This window comes from Ochotona princeps, chromosome 14 (assembly GCF_030435755.1).
Source record: "Ochotona princeps isolate mOchPri1 chromosome 14, mOchPri1.hap1, whole genome shotgun sequence".
Taxonomy (NCBI): domain Eukaryota; kingdom Metazoa; phylum Chordata; class Mammalia; order Lagomorpha; family Ochotonidae; genus Ochotona; species Ochotona princeps.
In genome coordinates this window covers 33,826,785-33,851,846 of record NC_080845.1, presented here as the reverse complement: position 1 = coordinate 33,851,846, position 25,062 = coordinate 33,826,785, and the positions used below count along the sequence as shown (strand labels likewise).

Sequence of the window (25,062 nt, the reverse complement as noted above, 5' to 3'; positions counted from 1 at the left end):
GCTTTATGCTATGCACTGCTAAGTCACATCCTAATCTGAGTTTTAACTCTCAGGAAAGCATGGTAGAGCAAGCAAAGACCTAGATGTGTTTGTACTAAGCACAGTTTAACTGCGTTTTAAGAAAGGTAGATGAAATACACATGGCTTTATGCTATAAAACAGCACAGTTAGTAAAATGTTGATGTAGATCCATATGTACTGATGGGAAATGGCATGCAATCTATCGATGAATGAGAAAGAGTAATAGCTCTTTATTTTAATGTATATAATTTGATACTCAGAGGGCTCTTTTCCAGAGTATGATGTGTGATTCCGTGCAGTGTGGCTTTTTATATGTACTTCTCATGCACTGCTTAAAATGTTTACATTGCGGCTGTGTTTATTTTTATCATCGGAAGAGCAAATTTTCTTTTGAGCAAGAATACAAAATCTCCTTGTTGTATGCCGTGTTGTTTCTACAATGAGAATTTGAAATGTTCCTGGCACTAAATAAGTTTTAGCTATTGTGTTGTCTCATGGAGGAGAAGAGGTTTATGTAGCTCAGGTTGTCAGAGACCCAGTCTAAGATCAGATGGCCCCTTGATTCGGTGTTTGGTGAGGGTGGCAGACGGTAGTGGTGTTGTGTGTGCAGAAAAAGGATCATGTGATGAGTCAGGAAGCAGAGTGGTTAGGCCCAAACTCGGGCTTATACACTGTCAGGACTCGGGAGCTGAGCCGAAGCCAGGAGCCAGGAGCCTCTGCTGGGCCTCTCAAAGGGTGCAGGGTCCCTAGTGTTTGAGCGCACCTTCCTCGGATGCTTTCCCAGGCCACAGGCAGGAAGCTGGAAAGGAAGGGGAGCAGCCAGGACACAAATTGGTGCCATACGGGATGCCAGTGCCGCAGACAGATGATCAGAATGCCATGCCACCGTGCTGTCCACCCAACGCTTTTTTTTTTCTCTACCAAGTGTGTTCATAGAGTGTAGTTATTTGCACTACTTGCCTTTTGGGGATGGAGCATGGAAGCCACGTCTCTTCTGGAGAACCTGCATGGTTTCCTCTACATGGCAGTGTTTGTCTTCTTCTGAGCTTGTCCAGGATGCATCAGGGTATTCCTCCATGTAGACTATGGAATTTGGGGGGATATCCTTTTGGAGTCACAGGCCTTTATTCAGCAGGAGAAGTGCTAAGTGGACACTGAGAAATCAGACACAAGAAATTCTACCTGGGGAAGCTGAGGATGGCATCATGGGAAATAGTGTCTTTCGCCAAAGATGCTTTTTTCCCTCCCAGTGTTTCTGAGTAGATGATCACTTCATCTTCTGATGTGGCCAGCTGATGGCACAGAGGGTCTGACCATAGTCACAGTAAATCCAAACAGCTCAAGATCCAGGGAGGCAGTTAGTGTCTCCATCTGTGGCTTGGATAAATCTGCACCTCCATGTGCTACCTCAATAACGACTGGTCACATGTCTAAAGAAACACCAAGCAGCATGGGAGCCTGGGAGCAGGTGCATGACTGTATAAGGACTGGGTTTAAGAACAGGATAGACTGATGTGAAGGAATGGGGTAGAGTGGGGGGTGGGGCCCAAGGAAGGTACAGGAGCAACAAGCTGGGTTGCTGCTTTAGGTTGAATCGTGTCCCACCAAATGGTAAGTTGAAGTCCTAATTCCCAGCACCTTAGAATGTGAGCTTCCTTGAAGTAGGTTCTTACAGAGTTAATGAATATGAGGTGAAATTGGAGTAAGGTGAGCCCTTTCCCCCTTCTCAGGGTGGGCATGCCCTTACCCAGCATGGCTGATGTCCCTTTAGGAAGACAGCATGCATAGAGAGGCAAAGACACTCCCTGTGAAGACAGGCAGAGAGAGATGGGAGTGATGTTACCACAGGCCAGACCAAGCAGTGGGGATGTGAGGACAGGGGCTAGAGGGAGTGCAGTCAGAAGCCCAGGGAGGTCAGAGTCCCCAGAAGCTGGGAAGAGCAGGGAATGCATTCTCCCTTAGAGATTTCTGAGGAAGTGTGACCCTGCTGAGACATGGATGTCAGACTTGTGGTCCCTGACACTGTGAGAGAAGGAATTGACATTGTGTTAAGCCTCATGTTTGACGGTAATTTGCGCCTGCAGCAGCCGGATGGTAATACAGACGAACAGAAGTACTGACAACAGGGTCGGCCTTAACCTAGTGGTTCAGCTAGCTGCGTCCCACATCCTAATGCCTGGTGTGCCACTTGCTCTGGTTCTGGATTTCTGCTTCCTGCTGTAGCAAACCCTCTAATGCAGTGGTGGGAGCTCAAGGTTCTGCCATTCATGTGGAAGAACAGAATGAGCTTATGGCTCTGAACTTCAGTCTGGTCTAGTCTTGGCCATTTATGCCTCCCAAAAGGCAAATAATAATAATCATAGGCACGTGAGAATTGACAGGCACGTGTGAGATTTGGAATCCTCCTAGATTTGTTGGTGGGAATGTAACATAGTGCAGCTCCTTTGGAAAGTGGTTAGATAGTTCCCTACAAAGTTAAAAATGGAGTTAATATAAGTGATGCTGCCAACTCTTAGGTGGATAGCCAAGAGAAATAAATACAGATATTTACAAAGAAAGTTGTACGTGAATGTTGGTAGCACTATTATTCATAGTAAACTAAATGTGTATACATCACAAATGCGTGTTAACTGAAGAGGGGTTAAACAAAGTGCAATATGATTCCTATAGTGGAATATTACTGGGCAATAAAAAAGGAATGATACATGGTACAACATGGATTAGGCTTGAGAATGGTATGCTAAGTGAAAGAAGCCAGTCATAAAGACTATGTGTTGTGTGATTCCATTCTTGTGAAATGTTGAGAATAGCAAATCTATGGAGACTAAGGTACTGAGTGATTCTTTCAGAGCTAGGAGACATCATTCCTTCCTCTCTTCACACTGGATCTCAGCGGGCCCAGCAACAACCCTTCCTCTCTTCACTCACTATCTCTTTATGAGTGTCTATTATGTATGCCAGGCTCCCTTCTCATCTCTGAGGAGACATGGGTTAACCAGCCAGTTTGCTTACTCTCATGAATTTATAAACTATCAATAAATTAAAAATGACAATTGCAAAATGTATAAAGATTAAATTGAAGAAAATGATAGTAATACAAAATACCCGAAAGAATTTTTAAGTGGGATTAAACATCCATGTACACAGAGCAGAAGACTTAACATAGATATCAGTTATCCCTAATTGCTCTAATATTTAATGAAACTTTTTAATAATTCATTTTCTTATGTTTACGTAGTTGTGTGGGATGCATGACCTTACGGACTTTGTTTAGGGTGGGAAGAGTTGAGGAATGGGTTAAAGTGAATGAGACAACAGTTTCTAACATACTTTTATCTTTTTGTTGCTGAGTAAAGTGGGGAGAGAATGGAATACAGCATCTTCCAGCATCTTAACCAGTCGTACCTGTGCACGGGGGATGGCTCCCCGAAGTCATCCCAGGGTCCCCAGTGTGGAGCATGTTCCAAATGTGCTGCTTAAGGTGGTTCTGATAGTTCTAAGTTGCTGTTGTTTTCATTGCTCTAAGACTGAGGAAATCCTTCTAAGGTTCATTGGCTGATGTCTTTTAATCCTTGTAATGACAGATCTATATATTTGTCTTCAGTTTCTCTCAGTTCAGTCTTACACATGTTTTTATCAGGTTATATTTAGTATTTTTTTTCTTTAATGCTACTGTGGTTTTTTTTTTTGAAATTTTCATTTTCAAATCATTCAGTACTACTGCACAGAAATCCAAGCCATTTTTGTTTGCTAATCTTATGTGCCACACTGCTAAATTCATTTATCAGTTTTGGTAATTATTATGAGTTTTCTCCAAATTTTTCTAGGTAAACAATCGTGTCAGGCATAAACATAGACAGCCCTATTTCATTTTCATTATTTATGCCTGTTATTTTTTTCCCCTTCTTCTTCTAAGCTTCTTGTTGAAGTTCCTTACTGCACAGCTTAGGGTGAAATCTGGATCTGAATGGTGAGAACTGGAGTCATTTTTCAATCTATCCGTTAAGATGTCCTCATATTAGAGGACCCGAGTTTGATTCCTGGCTTTTCGCTAAAGCTTTCTACTAATGTGGATGCTGGGACAGATAGTAATGGCTCAATTGATTGGGCTCCTGCCAACCACATGAGACAACAGGATCATGTTCTTGGAACCAAGTGTGAATCCAACCTGTTCTTGATCTGGTGGGTATTTGGTGAGTGAACCAGCAGATGGCAGCTCAATCCCTATCACTGCCTCTCAAAGCACATAACAGAAGTAACAAAACCTGACAAGGGCTGACACCCACACTTTATTATTAATCTCATTGGAGAAATGATCAGCTTCACCTTTATTATGACATGAGCTGTAGGAATTTCTTTGATGCCCTTTATGAGACTGATTAATTTTACTTCTTATTTGTTCAGTTTTTATTATGAATGGTGTTGAACTGTTGGAATGCTTTTCTCCATTTAACAAGGTAAAACATGTTAACATATAAAATCTCATTTAAATTTTTTTTCATTTTATCTGAAAAGTAGAAGCACAAAGACAAAAACCTTCTTCTATCTAATAGTTCACTTTTCCAGTGCCCATAAATACAGGGCTGGACCTGACCAGTGCCAACACCCCAGAATTTGATCTGGGTCCCCCACATGGGTAGCAATGACTCATTTTAACCACTGCACCTACCCATTCACTGATTGATTTTGGAGTGTTAAGCCAATGCAGTACTCCTGGGATTATAGAACATACTTTTTCTGCATTTCTGGACTCAAAAGTATTTTCATAAACGTTTTTCTGTCTGTGCTTACGACAGATGTTCATCTGGTTTTTGCCCCCATATTATCTTGGTCAGGTTTTACTGCTGAGTCTTTTTCTTTTCTTCTAATATCTTTGTCAGGTTTTGTTGCCAGGGTTGTTAAATTCAAAAAACAAGAGTTTGTGTAAGATTGATATAATTTCTCCCTTAAATATCTAACAGGAATCAACAAATGTATTTTGGATAGTTTTCTTTGAAGATTTTTTATAATGAATTCAATTTCTTTACTAGATACACACCTTTAAAAATTTATACTGAATTTGTTTAGGTTATATTTCAAATGTTAAAATAACTGAATGGGAGAGGTGTTAGTAGACCAAATCAAATGTGAGTTTAGCAAATCATAGGTAAACAACCAAGTATTACTTATGTTGTCTTGACTTCTCACCTGTATAGCCCAAATAGTTCTAATAAGGCAACTGCTTGCACTTTAGCCAAATAAATTTATTTGCTGTTCCCAGACTCATGCTTCAAAAACATTTCCTTTAACCTCCTCCCTCTGGTGGCAATTCAAACCACTTCCAGTTTGCAGCTGCTCAATCCACAAATCACTGTGCAAAGTTAATCCCTAAACATGTTTGTCTTCTAAATCAGCAAATATATTGAACTAAGTTTTTTTATAGTTTTTCTTTCCTAAAAATTTACATCTTCGGTCTGATGCGATAGCATAGTGGTTGAAGTCCTTGCCTTGAACACACTGGGAACCCATATGGGCGCCGGTTCTGGACCCGGCAGCCCGCTTCCTATCCAGCTCCCTACTTGTGGCCTGGGAAGGCAGTCAAGGATTACCCAAAGTCTTGGGACACTGCACCTGCATGGGAGACCCGGAGGAAGCTCCTGGCTGCTGGCTTCGGATTGGCTCAGCTCCAGCCATTGTGGCCACTTGGGGAGTGAACCATCGGATGGATCTTTCTCTCTGTCTCTCCTCCTCTCTGTATATCTGCCTTTCCAATAAATATAATCTTTTTTAAAAATTCCATCTTATCAGAGACTTGCCAGTTTTGTCTTTTCAGAGAACCATCCTTTGCTGTGATAAATTTGTTTTCTATTTTATAAAAATACTATTCTTTTGTTGTAATGAATAAGAAACAGGCCTAGGGGTTTTTCCATTTACAAGTTCACTCCCACATGGTGCTAGGGCCCCAGGTAACTGAATCATCACCTGCTACTTCCCAACACACACATTAGCAGTGCACTGGAAACGGGAGTGGAGCCAATTTGAGTCTAGTGATTCTGATATGGAATGCGACATCCTCACGCAGTGTCTTAAACACTGACCCTATGCCCAGCCTTCAGCTTTCAACATCTGCACAATCATTATTCCTTTCTTCTTCCAATGGGTTTGATTTGCTCTTTTACTGAAGGAAGAGGTCAAGATTACTGATTTTTCTTTTCTACAAACTTCCTTTTTCAAATATGAAAAAGCCTAACAGCTCACAAATTTTGATAGTTTTCAATGTCATTTCAATTTGAGTTTCTGGTTTCCATTTTTCAACTTATCTATTACTTAGAAGTATGCTGTCCATTTTTTGAATATAGGCTTTTCCTAGTGTTACTGATTTTAATATGCATGTTCACAGAGCATATACAGTAATATGTCAACCTTTTGTACCTTTACAAAAACTTGGTTTGTGGATCAGCACATGCATTTTCTTTGCATACAGGTACACTCAGCATTGTATACTCTGCAGTTCATGGGTATACTTATATATATATTCATACACAGTAGGCTTATAGTGTGGTTCAAATCTCCCTTATCCCTACTTTTTAAAAACTCTCAAGTAATTATTAAAATCTTCAACTGTATAATTTTTCATGTTTTTCTTGCTTGATAAAATTTGATTTTGTGCTCTGACCCATTGTTCATTTCCCAAACACCTAAAATGGCCCAAGGGCTGGGCTCAGGTTCTGAATCTTCTTTCAGTGCAGGCCTACTCCTTGAACCTTCCCCAAACATAAGCATTCTAAGGTCAGCTAATTTTTGAATAAATCTGTTATATACAAGATTTCGGGTCTCTATGCTTCCTGTTTCTGAAATATCTGGAGAAGAGCTAGGTGGACACTGAGAAATCAAACAAGGAATCAAGAAATTCTACCCTGCAAATCCAGTAACTCTGACTGCCTGTTGGTCCTTTCCTTTTTTTTTTTTTCTTAAGATTTATTTATTTTTATTGAAAAGGCAGATTTGAGACACAGAAAGATCTTCCATCTTCCACTGATCAAATCCCCAAATGGTTGCAATAGCCAGAGCTGAGCTGACCCAAATCCAGGAGCCTCTTCTCGGTTTCCCATGTGGATGCAGGGTCTGAAGGCTTTGGGCCATCCTCTACTGCCGTTCCAGGCCATGAGCAGGGAGCCAGATGGGAAGTGGAACATCTGGGACAGGAACTGGGACCCATATGGAATCCTGGTGCTTATAATGTATTTGGCCATTGAGCCATCATGCCAGGCATAGGGTTCATCTTTAAACACAGTGACTCTGGGTTTGCTTCGTTCTGGCCTCCATACAGACTTAGAGAGGCTTTCAGATGAAATGCCGAATCCATCATTCAGTCCCAGTGCAGTTTCTTTGAAAGGTCTGTCTACATTTAATGTTTTATTTGTCTGGAGGGTCTTATTTTTTCCAACAGTTCTTTTTGTTTTGTCCATGCTTACAATTGTTATTTCCTAAAAGCTACTCTACCCCTGCCTGTGGGTCTGGGTTTCTAAGTGAGAAAACCTGTAAAAACTCCTTTGAAAAGGTAAAGACACACTTTTCTCCCACTAGTCAAAAATACACACACAGACACACACAAAATGCATTCCTGAGTGACAAATGGCTTATAAAATTTCGGCAAATACAGTGTTAACTCCTATCTCAAAGGACTGGGATCCCCAACTGGAGTATTTTGGAACCTACTAACCATAAGATTGATAGGTAAAATTTGATCAAGGGGAAGGAAAAAAAAGGAAATGTCATGGGATGGCCTGGGCAGAGATCTTAGACCTTCTCCTCATCTGGACATTAATTCAACACAGCGATAAGGGGAAAGAATGTCCCTTATGAACTTAAACAGCCTGACAGGGAGAGGAAAAAGCAAAATGTACAAATATAAATAAGTCACTGCCAGCTGTGACAGGATGTGGGGGAAAATAATAAGGGATAAAAGATAATTTTCTGATAACACATTTCTGTTGAATCCTTAACACTGAGAAGGAATCACCCAATTTAAAAAAAACACAGAATACACAAAGGGATCAGAAAGGCAAAGCAAAGGACACTTGCAGCAGGAACTCTGTGAACAAGGCAGAAATGGTATAGAATGGAGTTGGAAAGATCAACAAGGCCTTTTGTGCAAGGAATGAAGTTCTGTGGAAATATATTGCACAGTTTTAAGTAACATATGATTAAAATTTTAAACACCTCTCTCTGGCTCCTGCCCAAAACGCACACAGGAGTTGAAAGAGGACTCAAGAGATACGGGCACAGAGAAGGAACAGGCTGTGGGGAGTGGAAGTAATTGCTTGAGATACATTTTAGACATGGGACTGAATGACTGGTAGTGGAAAGAAGAAAAAAATAAAGGATGTATTTCAAGTATCTGGTTTGACACTTGAGGCATGACTAAAAATGGATGGTAAACTCAGAACTTCACCATATATTCCAGGGCAGGAAAAAGAAAAGTAGGTGTTAGGTGATCACCTGTACAATGAAAAGAAAGGATCAAGGAATAAGCAGTAGTAAATGCTATTTACATTGGACTTATTGGTCAGGGAAGCCATAAACGATGAAAGTCTTTTGGGTGAAGAGTGTTTTACTCACAGAGAAGCAAAAGTAAAAAAAGCCCTGGCAGAGGATTGAACTCAGGCTGCAAAAGTAAAGGACATAGGCAGGGCCACCAGAATGGGAGTGGCAGAGATTGCCAAAGCACTTCACACAAGGCCTTGCAGGCTGTAATGATTTTGGTCTTAAGCCCTTGATACGAAGGGAAACCACTGTAGGATTTTGATGAGGAAGGACAACATGATCTGATTCATATTTCCAGACTCTCACTGTGGCGGAGGAAAATGTACCAGTGACAGAGAGGGACTAGGTAAGAAGCTACAGCGCTAACTGCAGCAAGAGGATGGCATCTTGGATGAAAACTATGGCACTCGAAGGGTGAATTTTCACAACATACAATCCTCAAACCCCATGATCTGCTGATGAGTTGAATGTAGAATATATGAGAAAGTCATAAAGCAGAACTTCAATTTCTTTAATCTGAGAGGCTATGAGTGGTACCAACACAACATCATTGGAGGCAAACCTGCTTGCTGTTAAAAAGGATCTGCAGGGAGTGCTTCTAAAACACATGACGCACGTGTGAAATCACCCACAAGTCTTCGTAAAGTCTGACACTGCCAGTCAACAAACCAAAGAAAAAAGATTAATAACCAAAAATCCTAATTCTTATTAAAATGAGGTTAAGTAAAATGCAGAACACATGATTTTCAAACTGTGGCCTGCAAATCAGCATCTTAATCACCTGGAAATTCTTGACGTTTTCTGCGTCAGAAACTGGATGAGCCCAATCTGTTTCAACAGACCCATCAGATGCTTCTGCCATCTGAGAATCAGAAACCGAGAGGAACAGGACTTCATCCACTGAGCAGTTCTGAGCAACTTTTACAATATTATCTTTGCAACTTCTTGCATCAGTAGTGGAGCCCAAGGACTATAACAGAAGGTGAAGTGAAAGCCTATCAATCCTGAGCCCAGACTTCAAGAAAACTTACACACTTCTCTGAGATCCCTGTAGTCATCACTTAAAAGTTGAGATTAATAAGCTAGATTACACAGAACCTCACCACAGTCCAGTGATCTTCAAGACCATCTTAGATCAGCAGCAGATTGAGAAGACTGAAGACATGGATCGCACCGGTCAAGACCAACAATGAAGTGGGCAATGTTTCTGACAATAAGACACTGTTCTTAGGTAAACAGACTAAGGCTTGCATTGAGCAGAACTGCCTAAAGTAGGAACTAAAAGTCGGAGGCTCAGGGTCTATCACAGTGGCTCGACTGCCCAATCCTGCACCTTGCAGTGCGGGCATCCCATTTAGGCTCTGCTTTGTGTCCTGGTTGCTCTGTTTCCCATCCAGATCTCTGCTTATGGCCTGGGAAAGCTAACAAGGATGCCTCAAAACCTTGGGACCCAGGACTCACACACTCCTGTGGGAGACCTGAAGTTCCTGGCTCCAAATCGCCTCAGCTCAGGTCACTGCAGCCATTTGGGAAGTGAACCAACAGATGGAAGATTTGTTTCTGCTCTCTGTAAATCTGCTTTTCCAATAAAAATAAATCTTAAACAAAGTGGGAGGCTTAAGACGTGCATTGTGGAGCTGTGTTAACCTGACACCTGCAATGCCAGAATCCCGTATGAACACAGGGTTTGAGTCCCAGCTGCTCCACTTGTGACCCAGTTCCCTCTTAATATCCCTAGGAAAGCAGCAGATAGCCCAAATACATGAACCCCTGCCACCCATACAGGAGATTCAGATAGTTGCTGCCTTCCAGCTTAAGCTTCGCCCAGCCCTGGTCATTGCAGCCATTTGGGGAGTGGATGAGGAGACCCAGGATCTCTATCTCTTGAATCCATTGTTTCCTATTTCCATATAGACACTGTTGTTTTATTTGAAAGGCACCCGTATGGGATCCTGGTGCTCGCAAAAGGAAGGATCTTAGCCATTTAACCATCATGCAAGGCACCAACCCCTGCCCCTGCTTTTTTAAAAATAAGATTTGAAAAATTTAGAAAAACTATCCATTTAGGGTGGGTTGAAGCCAGGCACCAGAGCTTCCTTTGGTGCCCCTTGTAGGTTCAGGGACCCAGCAACCTGGGCCACGCCCCACTGCTCTCCCAGGTACACAGCAGAGGATTGGAAGTGGAGCAAAGGGTTAAACCAGCACCCATATGGGACGCCAGCATAACGGATGAAGATTTGCCTAAATGCCACAGCACTGACCTCTGCCTTTCAAAACAAATCCCACCATGATACTCTGCCGGCTCTACCTTCAGACCAGAGATGGTCTCCCCAAGAAACCGTTGAACTTATCTGGACAATAAGATGCTGGACTTTATGCTTGGCAAATGCTTGCAACAGAAGAATCTCAACTGAATCTGAACTGTGGTAAAGCAACAAGGTGGAGGAATCCACAATGGGGGAGGGTTTGGGCAGGGGTGGGGGGAATCCCAGTGCCTATAAAACTGTGTCACATAATGCACTGTAATCAACAACAACAACAAAAAAATCCCACAAATTTTTTTTTACCTCCAGCTATTTCTATCCATTACTAATTTGCCTATGCTCTGACTAATCTCTCCTAATTAAAAACTCTGCAACAGGAACTTCTACTCCTCCAGAGATTCCCCAAAACCTCTGACCTCCATGTTCAAAAAAGCAAATCTTCCTAAAAGGAACTCATCCTTTTGCAGCGTTTGCCTGTTGAAGTGCTGTCAAGGAGAATGTAGCAACAGGGAGGAAATGACTAAGGGAAACAGCACCAAAAGCACTTTTAGGAGAAAGGGTCAGTACAGAAGGTATACGTACAGAATGGATCTATATAAATTCCTACCAACAATATCTACATTATCATAGTAACTTACTGTTACCACTTGCAAATGTCCATGCTCTACATGCTAATTTTTGGTGAAGAGAAACTTCTCCCTGTATTTCCAATTCCATCAACCAGCAGTAGAAACAGCCTTAAAAAGTATTTTGACCTCAGTACCCTAAAGTGCCTATAAGAAAAAATTTGCTACTCACTACTCGAGATGTGCTACTGGATGGATCAGAGGGTTCACATCCTCCACTGGTAGGGCCAATTCTTCATAAGGGAAAGAACTTCCTGCAAATCTGAATTGTCAGCCTATTTTGCATAAATTCCTTTACCTCTATAATATATCTCATCACTGCAAACTGGATAAGCTTAGGACTGGATAGTTGCCAACAGGAAAAGTCAAACTGGACTACTAGCAGCAACAAGTTTTCACTCTCTGAACCCAAGGAAAGAACACTAACGAGCAAAGCATGAAAATCTTGGATAAACTCATTTTATAAAGACTGTAGTCAAAAAGGCATGAAAACCTGAGGTAAAATACCAAATATATACAACTTACGAACGTAGGCTAACGTGGACAGGCAGCATATCTTTCCTAAAACTAGACAGCTGAAGCACCTGTTCACCTATCAGCTCAAATACAACTATTGTAAAATAGTGAAAGAATTATGGCAGTACATTTATTTAATGTTGCCACAGAATTATAGACTGGTACAAAATAAAGCATTTGGTCGTTACAAGCTGTGATATCTCTGAAGGAATGTGTAATTGTTCAGAATGTAATTAAGAGGAGACATACTTTAACAGGAATCTAGTTTTCCAGGGCAAAATTCAATTCCCAGAAGGAAACTGTCACATACGAAGACATGTCATGTGGCCTTAGCACAAACAGTACTACAAAAATGCTGACAACAGACTGGAACTTGATCAGGCACAGATTCACAGATCACTATTACGTTGGGGAAAGTATGAAGTATAAAGCAACAGTTGACAGTAGCTGACTCACTACTGGTAGTACAAGTGGAAAATTCTGGCTACCTAGACTAGGTGATATAGACCTAATATCAGAAAGGAGATTCAGCAACTAGAATAATAAAATACTTGGAAATCTGGAATTTGAACATTTAAGAACATGGCAGTAATAAACTGTTTTCATTAAATGTTTAGCTGAAATCGTGAAATCACAATACAAAATAAAGAAGTAGTCTCGGGCCCGGTGCTGTGACCTAGCTGCTAAAGTCCTTGCCTCGGACATGCCGGGATCCCATATGGGTGCCGGTTCTATTCCTGGCAGCCCTGCTTCCCATCCAGCTCCCTGCTTGTGGCCTGGGAAAGCAGTCCAGGACAGCCCAAAGCCTTGGCTTCCTGCACTCACATGGGAGACCTGGAGGAAGTTCCTGGTTCCTGGCTATGGATCAGTGCAGCACTGGCCATTGCAGTCACTTGGGGAGTGAATCACCGGACAGAAGATCTTCCTCTCCGTCTCTCCTCCTCTCTGTATATCCGACTTTGCAATAAAATTTTTTTAAAAAGTACCCTTTAGTTTTTAATACTAACATCATTATAATTACAAAGTAACTGTTTAATTTCAAAATTATCTGATCAACTATAGATTCCTCACAGGTACACCTTTTGGCTCACTAAAATGGTCAACATCAATTCTGGATCTCGTAGTTTTAAACTACTTTTTGCTGCTCTTAGCATAAACAAATTCTAAGCTTGGCCTGCAAAGCTTATTTGCTTACTTTGTGTGCTGTGCCAAGCCCTGATGTTCCTTTTCTTGGATCATGTTAGGCTTTCTTCTGTCCCTGGACTGCTGCACACATTTTCCTTTGCTAACAGCAACTCCACTCCTTGTTAATATCACCTTGTTTTCTGAATTCCAACTCAACTATCACTTCCACCTGGAAGTAGGACTGTAAACAAAACCTGCCTTAACAACAGACATTCCCACTGCCACTGAGTATGAATGAGGATGGTGGCAAGGCAAATTGAAGGCTAAATTTAGATCAATTCAAGTTCTGCCATTCCTTGGCAATACAACAGTAATATAAATACAGGATGAGTCTGTCGTCACTAAAACATTAACATAGCTACTTTATATCAAAGTAACACCAATGTAAAAGTCTGTTAAAGAATCTTTGTTAACTCCATTTTGCAAAAAAAAAAAAAGGCCCAAAATGATAGTAACAAATAAAATAATCATTAAAACTGTGAAGTACTCACAATATCACCTATACCTTAAGATTATGGCTCTACTCATTTTAAAAAATACTGGATAGGAAAATTTGTGAATTCTTGTTTTAAATTGTTACTCTTATTGTTGAATGCACTTGTTTTACTGGCAGCCCTGATAAACAAGCATATAAAGAGAATACTAAATTCTCTTTTGCCAGGAGAAATTAAGGTGCAGGTTAAAAGGCTTTTAATTTATCCCAAAGAAATAGTTTTGAATCATAGTTTTTAGGAAGAGAAATAAAGACTGCCTGAGGGATTTTTGCCAGCATTTAACACACTTTCAGAATAATTCTCAAAACAAAAATTCAAAAATACTCTACCTTGAAAATGTCAATACCATATTGCTTTACAAAATAATTTCTAAAATTTATACTTTATTTAGAAAGGATCCCAGTTTTAAATAAACTGTTAACAATATCTTCTTCACTTAAAAGTGCATATCTCAGAGTGGGACATACATACGTTTTGAACAAATAATGATTTTTACAAATTAACACAAAAGAAGTCACTCGAAATATTTTAAGGGGGAGTTTTTACCTAAAGTCATCTTTAAATAGTCTCTAATAGAGGACAGGGTTTTTTCTTTTTTTCCTATACCATCAGAACCGAATGTGATGCTTTTAAGACCTATCCATCTTTACCAAGAGACACTGACATTAATGATGTCCGCGGAGAAGGCAATTGCCTTGATGGCTCAGACTGAAGAGATACATTATTGGATTGGTTCCCCAAATCAGAGTCCAAGTTGCTGTCTTCTCTCACATCAAGAGTTTGTTCAACTGAAGTTGCATGGGGTGGAATAATAGCCACAGTTTTGCTGGCATGATTTAAGTTGTTTGTAAGTGTGGTAATGTCACACTCTTTGTCCAGGGCTCCAATTTCATCTTCTATTGTAACGACATCTTTAGTTTCAAATGGTTCCAAGGAAGGAGTCAAAAACTCATCATGTAGAGTATCTTGAAGACCATTATTGTCATATTCTGTGTCTTCTTTAACTTCAGACTCCTTATCGGTATCACTGTCAATGGTAATAATAACCGGAGACCGTGAAGTATTCTCTCCATGGTGTTTCTTATGTTTCTTCTTGTGCTTCTTCTTTTTCTTTTTATGATGTTTAGCTAAATCAGTAGTTTTTCCTTCATAAACAATCTCTACACTTAGACTCCTGGTTTTCCTTTTCCTCCTCTTGTGTTTTGTCTCTCTGTCTGATGATCGGCTATCTGAAAAGCTATCACTCTCATTTTTACAGTTTCCATCGAATTTTGATGAAGACTTTTGGTAATGGTTATCCTTTACTTTAGAAGCAAACTCACGAGATGGTTGAGCCACTTCATTAGTACCCTCCAAATGCCGTGTTTTATATTTTCTTTTCCCTCCAGGCTTTTCATTTCTCATTCGGTCAGGTCCTGTAGATGCAGTCTTTGATCTGTTACTGGACAGGCTCCTTGATCTGTGTCTTTCATAATAGTAATATTTTCTTTCACTGTGATTATTTTTTTTCCTAGCATTTCTTTCAGAAAAAGACTGAACTCTAAATTCTGGACTTGAAGATTGTCTGGAATAGTGGGCTCTGGACAAAGTCCTCCTCCTGTATGATTCATAGCAATCCCGGTCCTTGTTTCTACTATAATACGTATACTCCCACTTGAATCTGCTTCCATAATTATTTCTTAAATAATAACGATCTCTGTTTCTGCTCCGTGATCTTCTTCTACTGTGATCGCTGCTATGTGATCTCGATCTGCTTGTGCTTTCACTACTTAGCGAAAGTGTTTGGCTTCGTCTTGACCAACTGCTCTCTCTAGTTCTTGATCTCTTTTTGTCTCTTCTCTCTCTAGGTCTACTACTCTCCCTGCTTCTGGATCGTTTGTTCTTCATTCTTTTCTTACCATGTTTCCTATGATTTTTCTGATCATGCCCACTTCTACTTTGAGAACGTGAATCTGAACTTCTTGATCGTCCCCTCCTCCTGTGTCTACGGTTATACAGGGAATTCACTCTGTCTGCTCTCATAGATGAGCTCAGGTCTCTGGGAGAAGATAACGATGTAGATCGTTTTTCCTCCTTCTTTGATCTGATTCTTGTTCCAGAATCACAACGATTTTTATTCATTTGCTCACTCTTTCCATGGACAGAGTGTGGAGATGAACATCTACTCATATCACTATCGCCAGAACTGTAAGACTGCTCTTGTTCTTGGGCCTTCACCGTCTCCATTTTCTCATAGGAGCCTAAATCCTCAGAATCAGAGGACAGTTCAACAAGTTCTGGGGTCCGTTCAGCCAGTGGTTTAACAAAGCCAACAATGACACAGTTATCTGAAGAACCATCACTGTCATTATTTAGGTCCTCATTGGCTTTTACTCCTTGTATCTGAGATGTGGCTCCTCCTGTGACAAGTTCTTCATCTGAGCTGTCTGAAGTATTTAAAAGGGAAGACATGGCAACATGTACCGGTTCTGAGCTTGAATAAGATGGTCCTGGAGTTTCATCATCCCATGGTGCCTGACTAACAGTGGCTACATTAATATCCAGTTCTTGGGTCTCAGCTTCATCTGGAGATATTGTTATGACTGAAGAATCAGAATGGCTGCCTTCTTCATATGAAGGAGCAGGGCAATCATAATTGGCGTGCTGGTCAAAAGCTGCCATATTAAAAGGAGATCGAGCAAAACTAATAAATTCGTGTATAAAATGCTCAGTTCGATTAAGTAAAAATGGTCTCAAATCAGACACAAATGCCTGACTCTCCAAGTCATAGCGAGTGACATTACTCATGATGATGTGCTGGACAATATTCACTAAAGATCCATGAGCTCCAAAAAGAACAGTGAGTTCACGTTTTAACCAGGGGACTAATCTATGAAGGCAAGCTGGATTTCTACGGAAAAATTCTGCTGAAATATCTCTGTAGCGGCCACCATCTTCAATATTTCTAACTCGAGCACCAGCACGATAGAGGGTTCGCCTAAAGTTAATAATATCTTGTTCTTGAATTTTCCGCAAAGATCTTTCATCTGAAGCAGGTGGCCTCCTTGATGCAATCTGTCTCATAAGTTGAGGAATTTCAGCATCTCTAGGTCTTGTTGAGAGGCCCAGTCCTTCAAACAGTACTCCACTGTCTGGCGGAGTTGTTGTTCTTCTATTCATTGTACTACTAGGTGAATAAACAGAAGCATTCCGGTCCCTTGTCATGGTTGTACGGTAGCGAAATCGTCGAAAATCAGAGGTAGCCAAAGAACCATTATATGAAGGCCTTAGGACATACTCCTTGAAGTCGTCTTCTGCCCTCACAGAATGGAAAATAGAATCAAAGGGCTGTTTACATAGTGGACATTCAGCTTTGTTTTTTGACCACTCCTGTACACAGCGAAAACAGAACTTATGTAAGCAGCGATCTAAGTAAGACACATTATCAAATCTATCCAAGCATATAGGACACTTAGAATCAGGAGACGCATCAGCTGGTACTGTCTGCTGCAATTTGCTAGTGCCAGCTTTAGGTGAAAAGTTGTCCATTTTAAATTCTTTAGCAGCTGATGCCATTATCTGTAAAAGGGAAAGAAATATATCAGTAATCTGAAAAAGAAGAATGACTAATCTGAACAAAAATGCAAATAAAAACCTTGGGATATATTTTGGAGAAAATACTTGAATGATTTATTACTATTACAAAGGGGCAGTAAAGCACAGTAATATAGTGCTCAAAGCACAAGCTCTAAGACAGATTTCCTAGTACTAAATTTTGGTTCTACATTATCAATGACTATGGACCAGTTACTATGTGATTTTCTTTCATTTGTAGGTCAATAACAGAACCTGTTCTCCCTTGTTTTCTAAGAAAACATTACAAAAGGTACCCAGGACTCAATACGCTTTAACTATTACGTAACATTCTCTTATTATTTAAATAAATAATTTAACTGAAACACACACAAGGTAAAAAGAAAATACACCAAGCATCCATGTATTTACCACTCAGAATTTAATGTTTTTCCAGTTTTTTCTTTCTACAGAAAAAAATACAACCCTCAATTAATACCATCTGTGTAACCTTCAGATACATTTTCTCCATTACTATTTAGTATTGATTTGCTTTAATACTGTATACGCAACTCTTCTGAAACAGATTTGGTGAGACACAATTTACAAACCGGAAAGTTCACCTTTTTAATGCTATGGCTCTCAAAGACTCACTTAAAAATAAATCTTTAATGACGACTAAGTGAAATAAATGTAAAAGCACTCGGTGGCAGATTCTGACTCATAGTGACTGCTGGGTACTATTATTACACCTGCTATACTATTGTTATTGTACTATTATAATCAGGTAACCACCGATTCCTTTCAGCATTTCTAAAAATGCCCTCCTTGGGTTTTTTAATTTATTGAACACAAAACTCAATCCAAAGGTATCCTGAAATCATGTTTCAGTTTTTTACCCTATTACTTTTTCCCCAAAAGGATCACTACTAGAATCTTAAATATTAGCTTTGTTTTTATTTACATTCCTCAGTTTACTTACATAGGCTTACAACTTACAGCTAGAGCTGAAATTTACTATTTGAAACAGTATTAGAAATGAACTATAAGAAACCTAGCTTGGCAAATCCAGTATTTCAAAACTGCTACCTCTTTACTCCTTCTTTGGTTACATTCTATGCTAATTATTTTTTGTGCGTGTATATATATATGTGTGTATATTTATTTATTATTGGAAAGTCAGATATACAGAGAAGGAGAGACAGAGAGGAAGATCTTCCATCCAATGATTCATTCCCCAAGCAGCCACAACGGCTGGAGAATAGCCAATCCGAAGCCAGGACCCCGGACCTTATTTCCGGTCTCCCACACAAGTGCAGGGTCCTAATGCTTTAGGCCGTCCTCTACTGCTTTCCCAGGCCATAAGCAGGGAGCTGTACGGGAAGCGGGTCCACTGGGATGAGAACCGGTGCCCATATGGGATCCCAGCATGTGCAAGATGAGGACTTTAGCCACTAGGCTACTATGGCCAGCCCTATTTTGTATATATTAAACATTAGTTTTTTGTTTCTGAGGGCTTATTATTCCTTTTCTTCCACCTCCTTTACCACAGAAAATCCCACTACCGGTCAACTGGTATCAACGCAGTTGAATAACAGAATCGATATTCAAGTTACTCAAATAGCATTACAATTTCCAAGTATCAACTTAGTTGAGTAACAGAACTGATATTCAAGTTACTCAAATAGCATTACAATTTCCTAAATTTTACTGGTTTTAAACTGTATGAATAGAAAATAAACAGAACCCAAACCTGTGAAATACAAGAATACCCATCTTTAGTTTCAAATTAAAGTTCTTAATAAGGCACATTAACTTTCTCAGAATAATGACTTAGTAAAGATTAATGCTTAGCAAATGTTCCTTTGGTGGTCCAAATATTTCTAGCCTTCTATTTTTCTGGAAATGAAATGCAAAACTACTGCTGTCCTAAAAATTTTTTAATGTGTATTCATTTTTAAATTCTTATGTATTTTTTAACTTCTTGGAAGACAGAAAAAGGCATACAGTCAGATACAGACAAAAAGCAATTTCCTATTTGCTGGCTTACTTCTCAAATGCCTTCAACCAGGGGCTGGAGCCGGACATGCAAAAGCCAGAAGTCAATCCAGGTCTCCCATATAACTGGCAGGAGCCCAAGTACCGGGCCATCACCTGCTGCTTCAAGTATAGTGAGGACTCAAATCACTCTTCCTCTCTGGGAAGACCAAACATTTTCTTCAAGGATGCTTTAAACATCTATCTTCTAAATTATTCAATTCCTGTACTAGAATACTTTATAAATCTGAGAAAAGAGAATTGTTAACACAGGAGGCCAACTGCAAACTCTTAGATATTTATACAACCTAAATTTCCCAGCATTCTCCCTAATTACAATGTTTTCTCTTCACTCAGGAATAAAAGAACAGGTAAAAGCTTTAGGAACATAAATAGTGAACAAGTATTGGAGGGAGGGGTTAGGAAAGTGTAAGAAGGAAACTAGACAGGTAATCACAGACCTGGATTGAAAACCAGGTTTCCACTTAGAGTAGTTCTTTAAACCAGAGAAATCTACATTAACTCAGGGTTTTAGTTTTTCTCCTCTATGAAATGATAAGATTATTATCAGAACTGGAAAAAAAGACTGGCAAATTTTAACTCAGTATTATTTTAGTTTGCTTCAGCATAGTCCAACATCTCTAGTTCACATAGATCTGACAACATGATTTTTTTTAAAAAAATTACTAGTGGGAAACTCAAATTCAAATAAAACAAAGTGGTCAAAAACTGACAGTTAAAAAACTGTCAACCATTAGGCTAAAGACTTAACTTGTAATATTGTCCGTAACACCTAAGGACCAATAAGTGTTCTCTTTTGTATTTCTACAAAGGAATAATATATTTACCTTCAGAGAATGGTATTCTCAGAATCATCAAATGACAATGCAAGAATATCAAATAAAGGACTTATCTTTCCAGAAACATTATTAAGATTAAAATGAAGTAGAACTAGCATATTAGCTAGCAATTCCACACCTGAATATCCACCCAAAAGAAGTGAAAACTTGTCCAAACTTTATGTGAATATTCACAGCAACATTAGTCACAATAGCTTGAAAGTAAGAACTAATGGATTAACAGGATGTAGTCTATCCATATCCAGAAAATTATCTGGTAACAAAAAAAGTAACGCACTTATCCATGACCACAACATAGTGAACCTTCATAATACTAAGTTAGAAGAAAAACACAGAAGACTACATATTGTAAGATACCTTTTATACAAAGTGTTCTGATTAAGCAAACCTATACAAACAGCAAGAAGACCAGTGGCTACTGGAGGCAGTAGCAGGATTTCTCTCTGGGATGATGGAAATGGTCTACAAACGGATTATGGTGATGGCATCACAATTTTATAAATACACAAAAAAACCCCACTGAGTTACATAATTAAAACAGGAGAATGTTATGAATGGAATTGAAATCATATCTCAATAAAGCTATTTATTTTATTATTTTTTTAAAGATTTATTATTATTGGAAAGCCGGATATACACAGAGGAGGAGAGACAGAGAGGAAGATCTTCCATCCAATGTTTCACTCTCCAAGTGAGCTGCAACGGGCCGAAGCGCGCCAATCCGATGCCGGGAACCAGGAACCTCTTCCAGGTCTCCCACGCGGGTGCAGGGTCCCAAAGCCTTGGGCCGTCCTCGACTGCTTTCCCAGGCCACAAGCAGGGAGCTGGATGGGAAGTGGAGCTGCCGGGATTAGAACCGGCGCCCATATGGGATCCCGGTGCGTTCAAGGTGAGGACTTTAGCCGCTAGGCCACGCTGCTGGGCCCAATAAAGCTATTTAAAAATACAAATTAAGTCTATCATCCAGGTTGCTAGGTGACAGTTTAAGACCACCAGATTTTCAAGAGGTGCTGGTATTAGATTGTAAATCTCTGCCTACTTGATGGCAGACACATTCAGTGCCTTCAAGTTCTAGATAAAAACCTGCATTAAGATTTCTCTACCCGGGCCCGGCGGCGTGGCCTAGCGGCTAAAGTCCTCACCTTGAACGCACCGGGATCCCATATGGGCGCCGGTTCTAATCCCGGCAGCTCCACTTCCCATCCAGCTCCCTGCTTGTGGCCTGGGAAAGCAGTCGAGGACGGCTCAAGGCTTTGGGACCCTGCACCCGCGTGGGAGACCTGGAAGAGGTTCCTGGTTCCCGGCTTCGGATTGGCGCGCACGGCCCGTTGCAGCTCACTTGGAGAGTGAAACATCGGATGGAAGATCTTCCTCTCTGTCTCTCCTCCTCTGTGTATATCCGCCTTTCCAATAACAACAAAATCTTAAAAAAAAAAAAATTTCTCTACTCTAGCATTCCAGCAGTAAGGACTAGAAATTAAGTTTCCCCAAAGGGGATTCTTCTGATCCTACCTCCGCCGGGAGCTGATACTGAACCCAGAGACGCACATGTGGGCCATGAGTGCTTAACTGGCCCCTTAACTGCAGCACCGTAACAGAGCAAATCTGTAAATACTGGTGACAAGATGCCAAGATGGACACAGCCATGTCTGGAGCCTGGCATGCCAGGCACTCACCAGGTCTTCAGCACTGATGGGCTCCCCTCTCTTGCTGGATGCCACCACCATTCTGCCCAGTCTCTCCCTCATGTCCTCCAGAGAACTGGTCAAAGTTCATCTTTAAAATAAACTGATTAAGCCCATCTTCCTTGTCTAAATCTTCAAATCTGCTGGTTTTTAACAAGAACAGTTCATCTAACATGGGAGGGGAAATTCTGATAATTAAAAGTCACACAGGTGTGGAGAAAGGTGTGGAGACGTAGAATCCAGTGACTTTTATCTCATCACAGATGGGAAAGCTGGAAAACCGTGTAAGGATGCAAACGCAGCAGGACTGCTGTACAGTATACTTTTTACAATCAGCACCGCTTCTGAGTTGCGTTACTGCTCAAAATCTGAAATTTCCTCAATTCTAAAATGGAGAAGAATCCACCTGAAAAGGTGGTCACGTAAAGCGGTGTACCAGGAGTAGCTGGACACACTGTTCACACTATTTGGAAATCAAGCTCATTCTGGTGGCGATTAGCCGTGCCCACACAGAGGACAGTTTGTGACGACTAGATAACCATCACCCTTCAATCAGCACTGCCCCCTGCCAGCCCACCAACGGGCAGCCCACGGGGAAGGCCGCACCAAGTGGACAGGGCAATTGCACATGGGCTAGCCCAGCCCTGCAAGTGTAAGGCTGCATGGGCAACTCCAACAGCCACGGTGACAGCCGCTTTCTCTGCTTGAGAAGTGCCACGGCCACAGGGCCACCATCGGCATTACATAATCACAACCCACGAAGACACTCTCCTTCCCAATCCTCAGACAGGCCCAGGAGTTCAGGGAACCCGGCCAAGGTCACACACCCAAGTGGGGGCGCTATCACCATTTAGACTCGGCTGGACTTTTCTCAGGAAGCAGTCTCGTGAAACACCACCTCCCCGCGCCCACGGCGCCAATCCACAGGTGCGCCGCCCGCCAGCCCCGGCCCCGCCGAGGCTCCCAACGCCCCCCGGGCCGAGGCTCCCAACGCCCCCGGAGCCCCATTGTTCCCGACTGGACTCACCTTGGGGGACGCCGGGGCAGCCCCTGCTGAGGTGCTCGAGGAAAGCTCCCGCCGGCCCTGGAAGCTGGGTCGGTGACGGCAGGAGCCGCGAAGGCGGACCCGGCGACTTCTCCGCCTCCCCTCGGGAGCTGGAGCCGGCGTCGGTGCTTCACCCTCCTCGCGAGACAGCGGAGACCCCGGCGGCGACTTCGACCCCTGTGACGTAGGACACCTTTCACCAATGGCAGCGTGGGGGCGGGATACACGCCGAGGCCCAGCCCCCAGCGCATCAAAACACAAGCCCCGCCGGGGCGACGCATGCGCGGGGGCTGGGGGGGCTGAGCGCGCGGCTCGAGCCGCCCTCCCCCCACACTCCGCCCGGAGCAGCCGAGCAGCCCGAGGAGCCCGGCCTTCGCCCTCGTCCTCGCTGGTTAAGCCCAGCGGCTTCCAGGGCTGCCGGCTGCACGGTCACGCCTGAAGCCACCCGGAGAACACGACTGCTAGCTTGGTCTGCAACGCCACCAAACTCTGAGAGAAGTTACTAGAATTGGCTCTCGTGTACGGAGGAGGGAACTGTTCCAGGGACGTGGCCCGAGGCTACACTGGATTCCAGTGACCCGGCGGCCACACAGTACCCTGCAAAGTCCCCAGAGGGCGGCAACCGGCCCGCCAACCGGCTTCCTCTCAGACAACGGCTGCTGGCTTCTGTCCCACTCGCGGAAACCGGGGGGGCAAAAACTCGGGTGAAAATGGTGGGGCTCAGGAACACCAGATTCGAGGAGCCGGGCCTTAACTGCGAGCGCCCCAAGATTCGCGGGGCGCCCCCACCCCCGCGCGCGCCAAACCGCCGCCCACCGGCCCCGCTCGGCCCACACTCGAGCCGCGGGCGTGCGTGGAAACGCCGCGCCTGTCGGGGCTCCAGGACGGGCGCCCGCGAGGACGCGTCCCTGTTATGTAAACAGCGGGGAGGTCCGAGAGGGACACGCTGCGGGGCGCGGGCTAGCTGCGGGGGCCAACATCCTTCTATTCTTAGAGCTGCATGTCACACTGAAAACGTGCCTTAGGTGTCAAATCAACTTTGAAACGCACACGACGGCACATTACTCTGCATGAATTACTACACTGTCTGAAACGGAACACGGAAGCCTAGCTGTCTAGGTGACAAAGAGCAGTTCTGCACGGGCTGGTCTCGCAGCGTTCTCTGCTCCCGAAAGGCGGGCTGCCCTCCCCCCGGAACTCTCCGCTCCCCATTCCGGGCGGAAGTGGCCCGCCGCACGGTTGGCTGAATCCCCTGGAAGCGAGTGGGCGGGCGCTCGTGCCCGACTGAAAGATGGCCACCGCCGCCGCCCGCCCGCCGCCACAGCCCGGGAGCTGCCTGTAGGGCCTGCAGCCCCAGCCGGCCCCCGCCGCCCGCCTCCTTACCATGAGGCCAGTGAGTCGCCGCACCCTGGACTGGATGAGCTCGGCGGTAGGTCCCGGGCCGGCGGAGCTGCGCGCAGTGGCCCTGCAGGCCCGCGGGCGGAAGGGCCCAGTGTCTTCAGCGCCCCGTAACTCCACAGCCCGCTCCAGCATTGAGCGTTTTACGCCCTCGGCCGACCCCGCCCCTTCCTGGAAGGGCCTTCCGCCTCTGACGTAGAGGCCGCCGGGAAGGCTCGCCGCTGGAATCCCGGGCATTCCGCTCGCTCCGAGGATTCGCGCTCCGGCCGCCTCGCCCGGGAGCCCCGCACCCGCAGGGGTGCAGGGAAACATGTTTTAAAAGAGTACGCTTTTGCTTTGGTTGTCTTAGCGGGTTTTCTTTTCTGTTTTGACAGTTGCTGTTTGCCATCGTTTTACTCTCGTGGGGATATGTCATCTATGCATCCACGGTGGCCGCACGGCGACAGCTGAGGAAACAGTACCCCAAGTTCTGGGATGAATGAAAATGTGTAGTTCTCTGCAAATTCCTTATGTTTATCTGACACCTATGTAGGCTTTTAAAAAGTAAAATTGATAATACAGAGTTCCTGAACTTATTTTGGGAGGGTCTTTTATAATTAGCACTAATGTGTTATATTCGCAAGATTCAAAGCAACTAATCTGATGGTTTCTGAAATATAGCCTTAATGCCTCAGAAAGCCTTCTTTAAAACAAGTGTTTGAAATTTTATTTTCTTCTATTTGCTTATTACACTATTTCATTTTGTTGCATTCTCACACACCAAATTAAGTACTGTAAAAGAAAAAATATATATGTTGACTAAGTTATTTTTCTACATCTTGTTTTCAAGTCAGGAAGGGTCAGAATTAGTAAG

At 42.7% G+C, this 25,062-nt stretch overlaps 2 protein-coding genes across 2 annotated transcripts; one reads left to right on the top strand and one right to left on the bottom strand.

Annotated features, from left to right (window-relative positions):
* Positions 1–13,995: 13,995 nt before the first annotated feature.
* TOPORS (TOP1 binding arginine/serine rich protein, E3 ubiquitin ligase) lies at positions 13,996–24,502 on the bottom strand. The gene is made up of 3 exons (XM_058672517.1): positions 24,195–24,502; positions 22,794–22,988; positions 13,996–17,190 (listed from the first exon to the last, which is right to left on the bottom strand). The coding sequence occupies exons 1-3, from the start codon at positions 24,444–24,446 to the stop codon at positions 14,269–14,271; spliced, it is 3,369 nt and encodes a 1,122-aa protein (XP_058528500.1). The 5' UTR covers positions 24,447–24,502; the 3' UTR covers positions 13,996–14,268.
* Positions 24,091–24,724, top strand: SMIM27 (small integral membrane protein 27). Its single transcript, XM_036496565.2, has 2 exons — positions 24,091–24,240; positions 24,584–24,724. The coding sequence occupies exons 1-2, from the start codon at positions 24,196–24,198 to the stop codon at positions 24,689–24,691; spliced, it is 153 nt and encodes a 50-aa protein (XP_036352458.1). The 5' UTR covers positions 24,091–24,195; the 3' UTR covers positions 24,692–24,724.
* The last annotated feature ends 338 nt before the right edge of the window (positions 24,725–25,062 follow it).

What these genes read in the sequence shown, in the direction of transcription:
- TOPORS (XM_058672517.1), bottom strand. Translation starts at nt 24,446, where the DNA reads ATGCCCGGGATTCCAGCGGCGAGCCTTCCCGGCGGCCTCTACGTCAGA. An exon ending in GGCGACTCACTGGCCTCATG is followed by an intron (nt 22,989 to 24,194) that starts GTAAGGAGGCGG and finishes CCTACGTCACAG; the next exon opens with GGGTCGAAGTCGCCGCCGGG. An exon ending in CTGCCCCGGCGTCCCCCAAG is followed by an intron (nt 17,191 to 22,793) that starts GTGAGTCCAGTC and finishes TCCCTTTTACAG; the next exon opens with ATAATGGCATCAGCTGCTAA.
- SMIM27 (XM_036496565.2), top strand. Translation starts at nt 24,196, where the DNA reads ATGAGGCCAGTGAGTCGCCGCACCCTGGACTGGATGAGCTCGGCG. An exon ending in TGGACTGGATGAGCTCGGCG is followed by an intron (nt 24,241 to 24,583) that starts GTAGGTCCCGGG and finishes CTGTTTTGACAG; the next exon opens with TTGCTGTTTGCCATCGTTTT.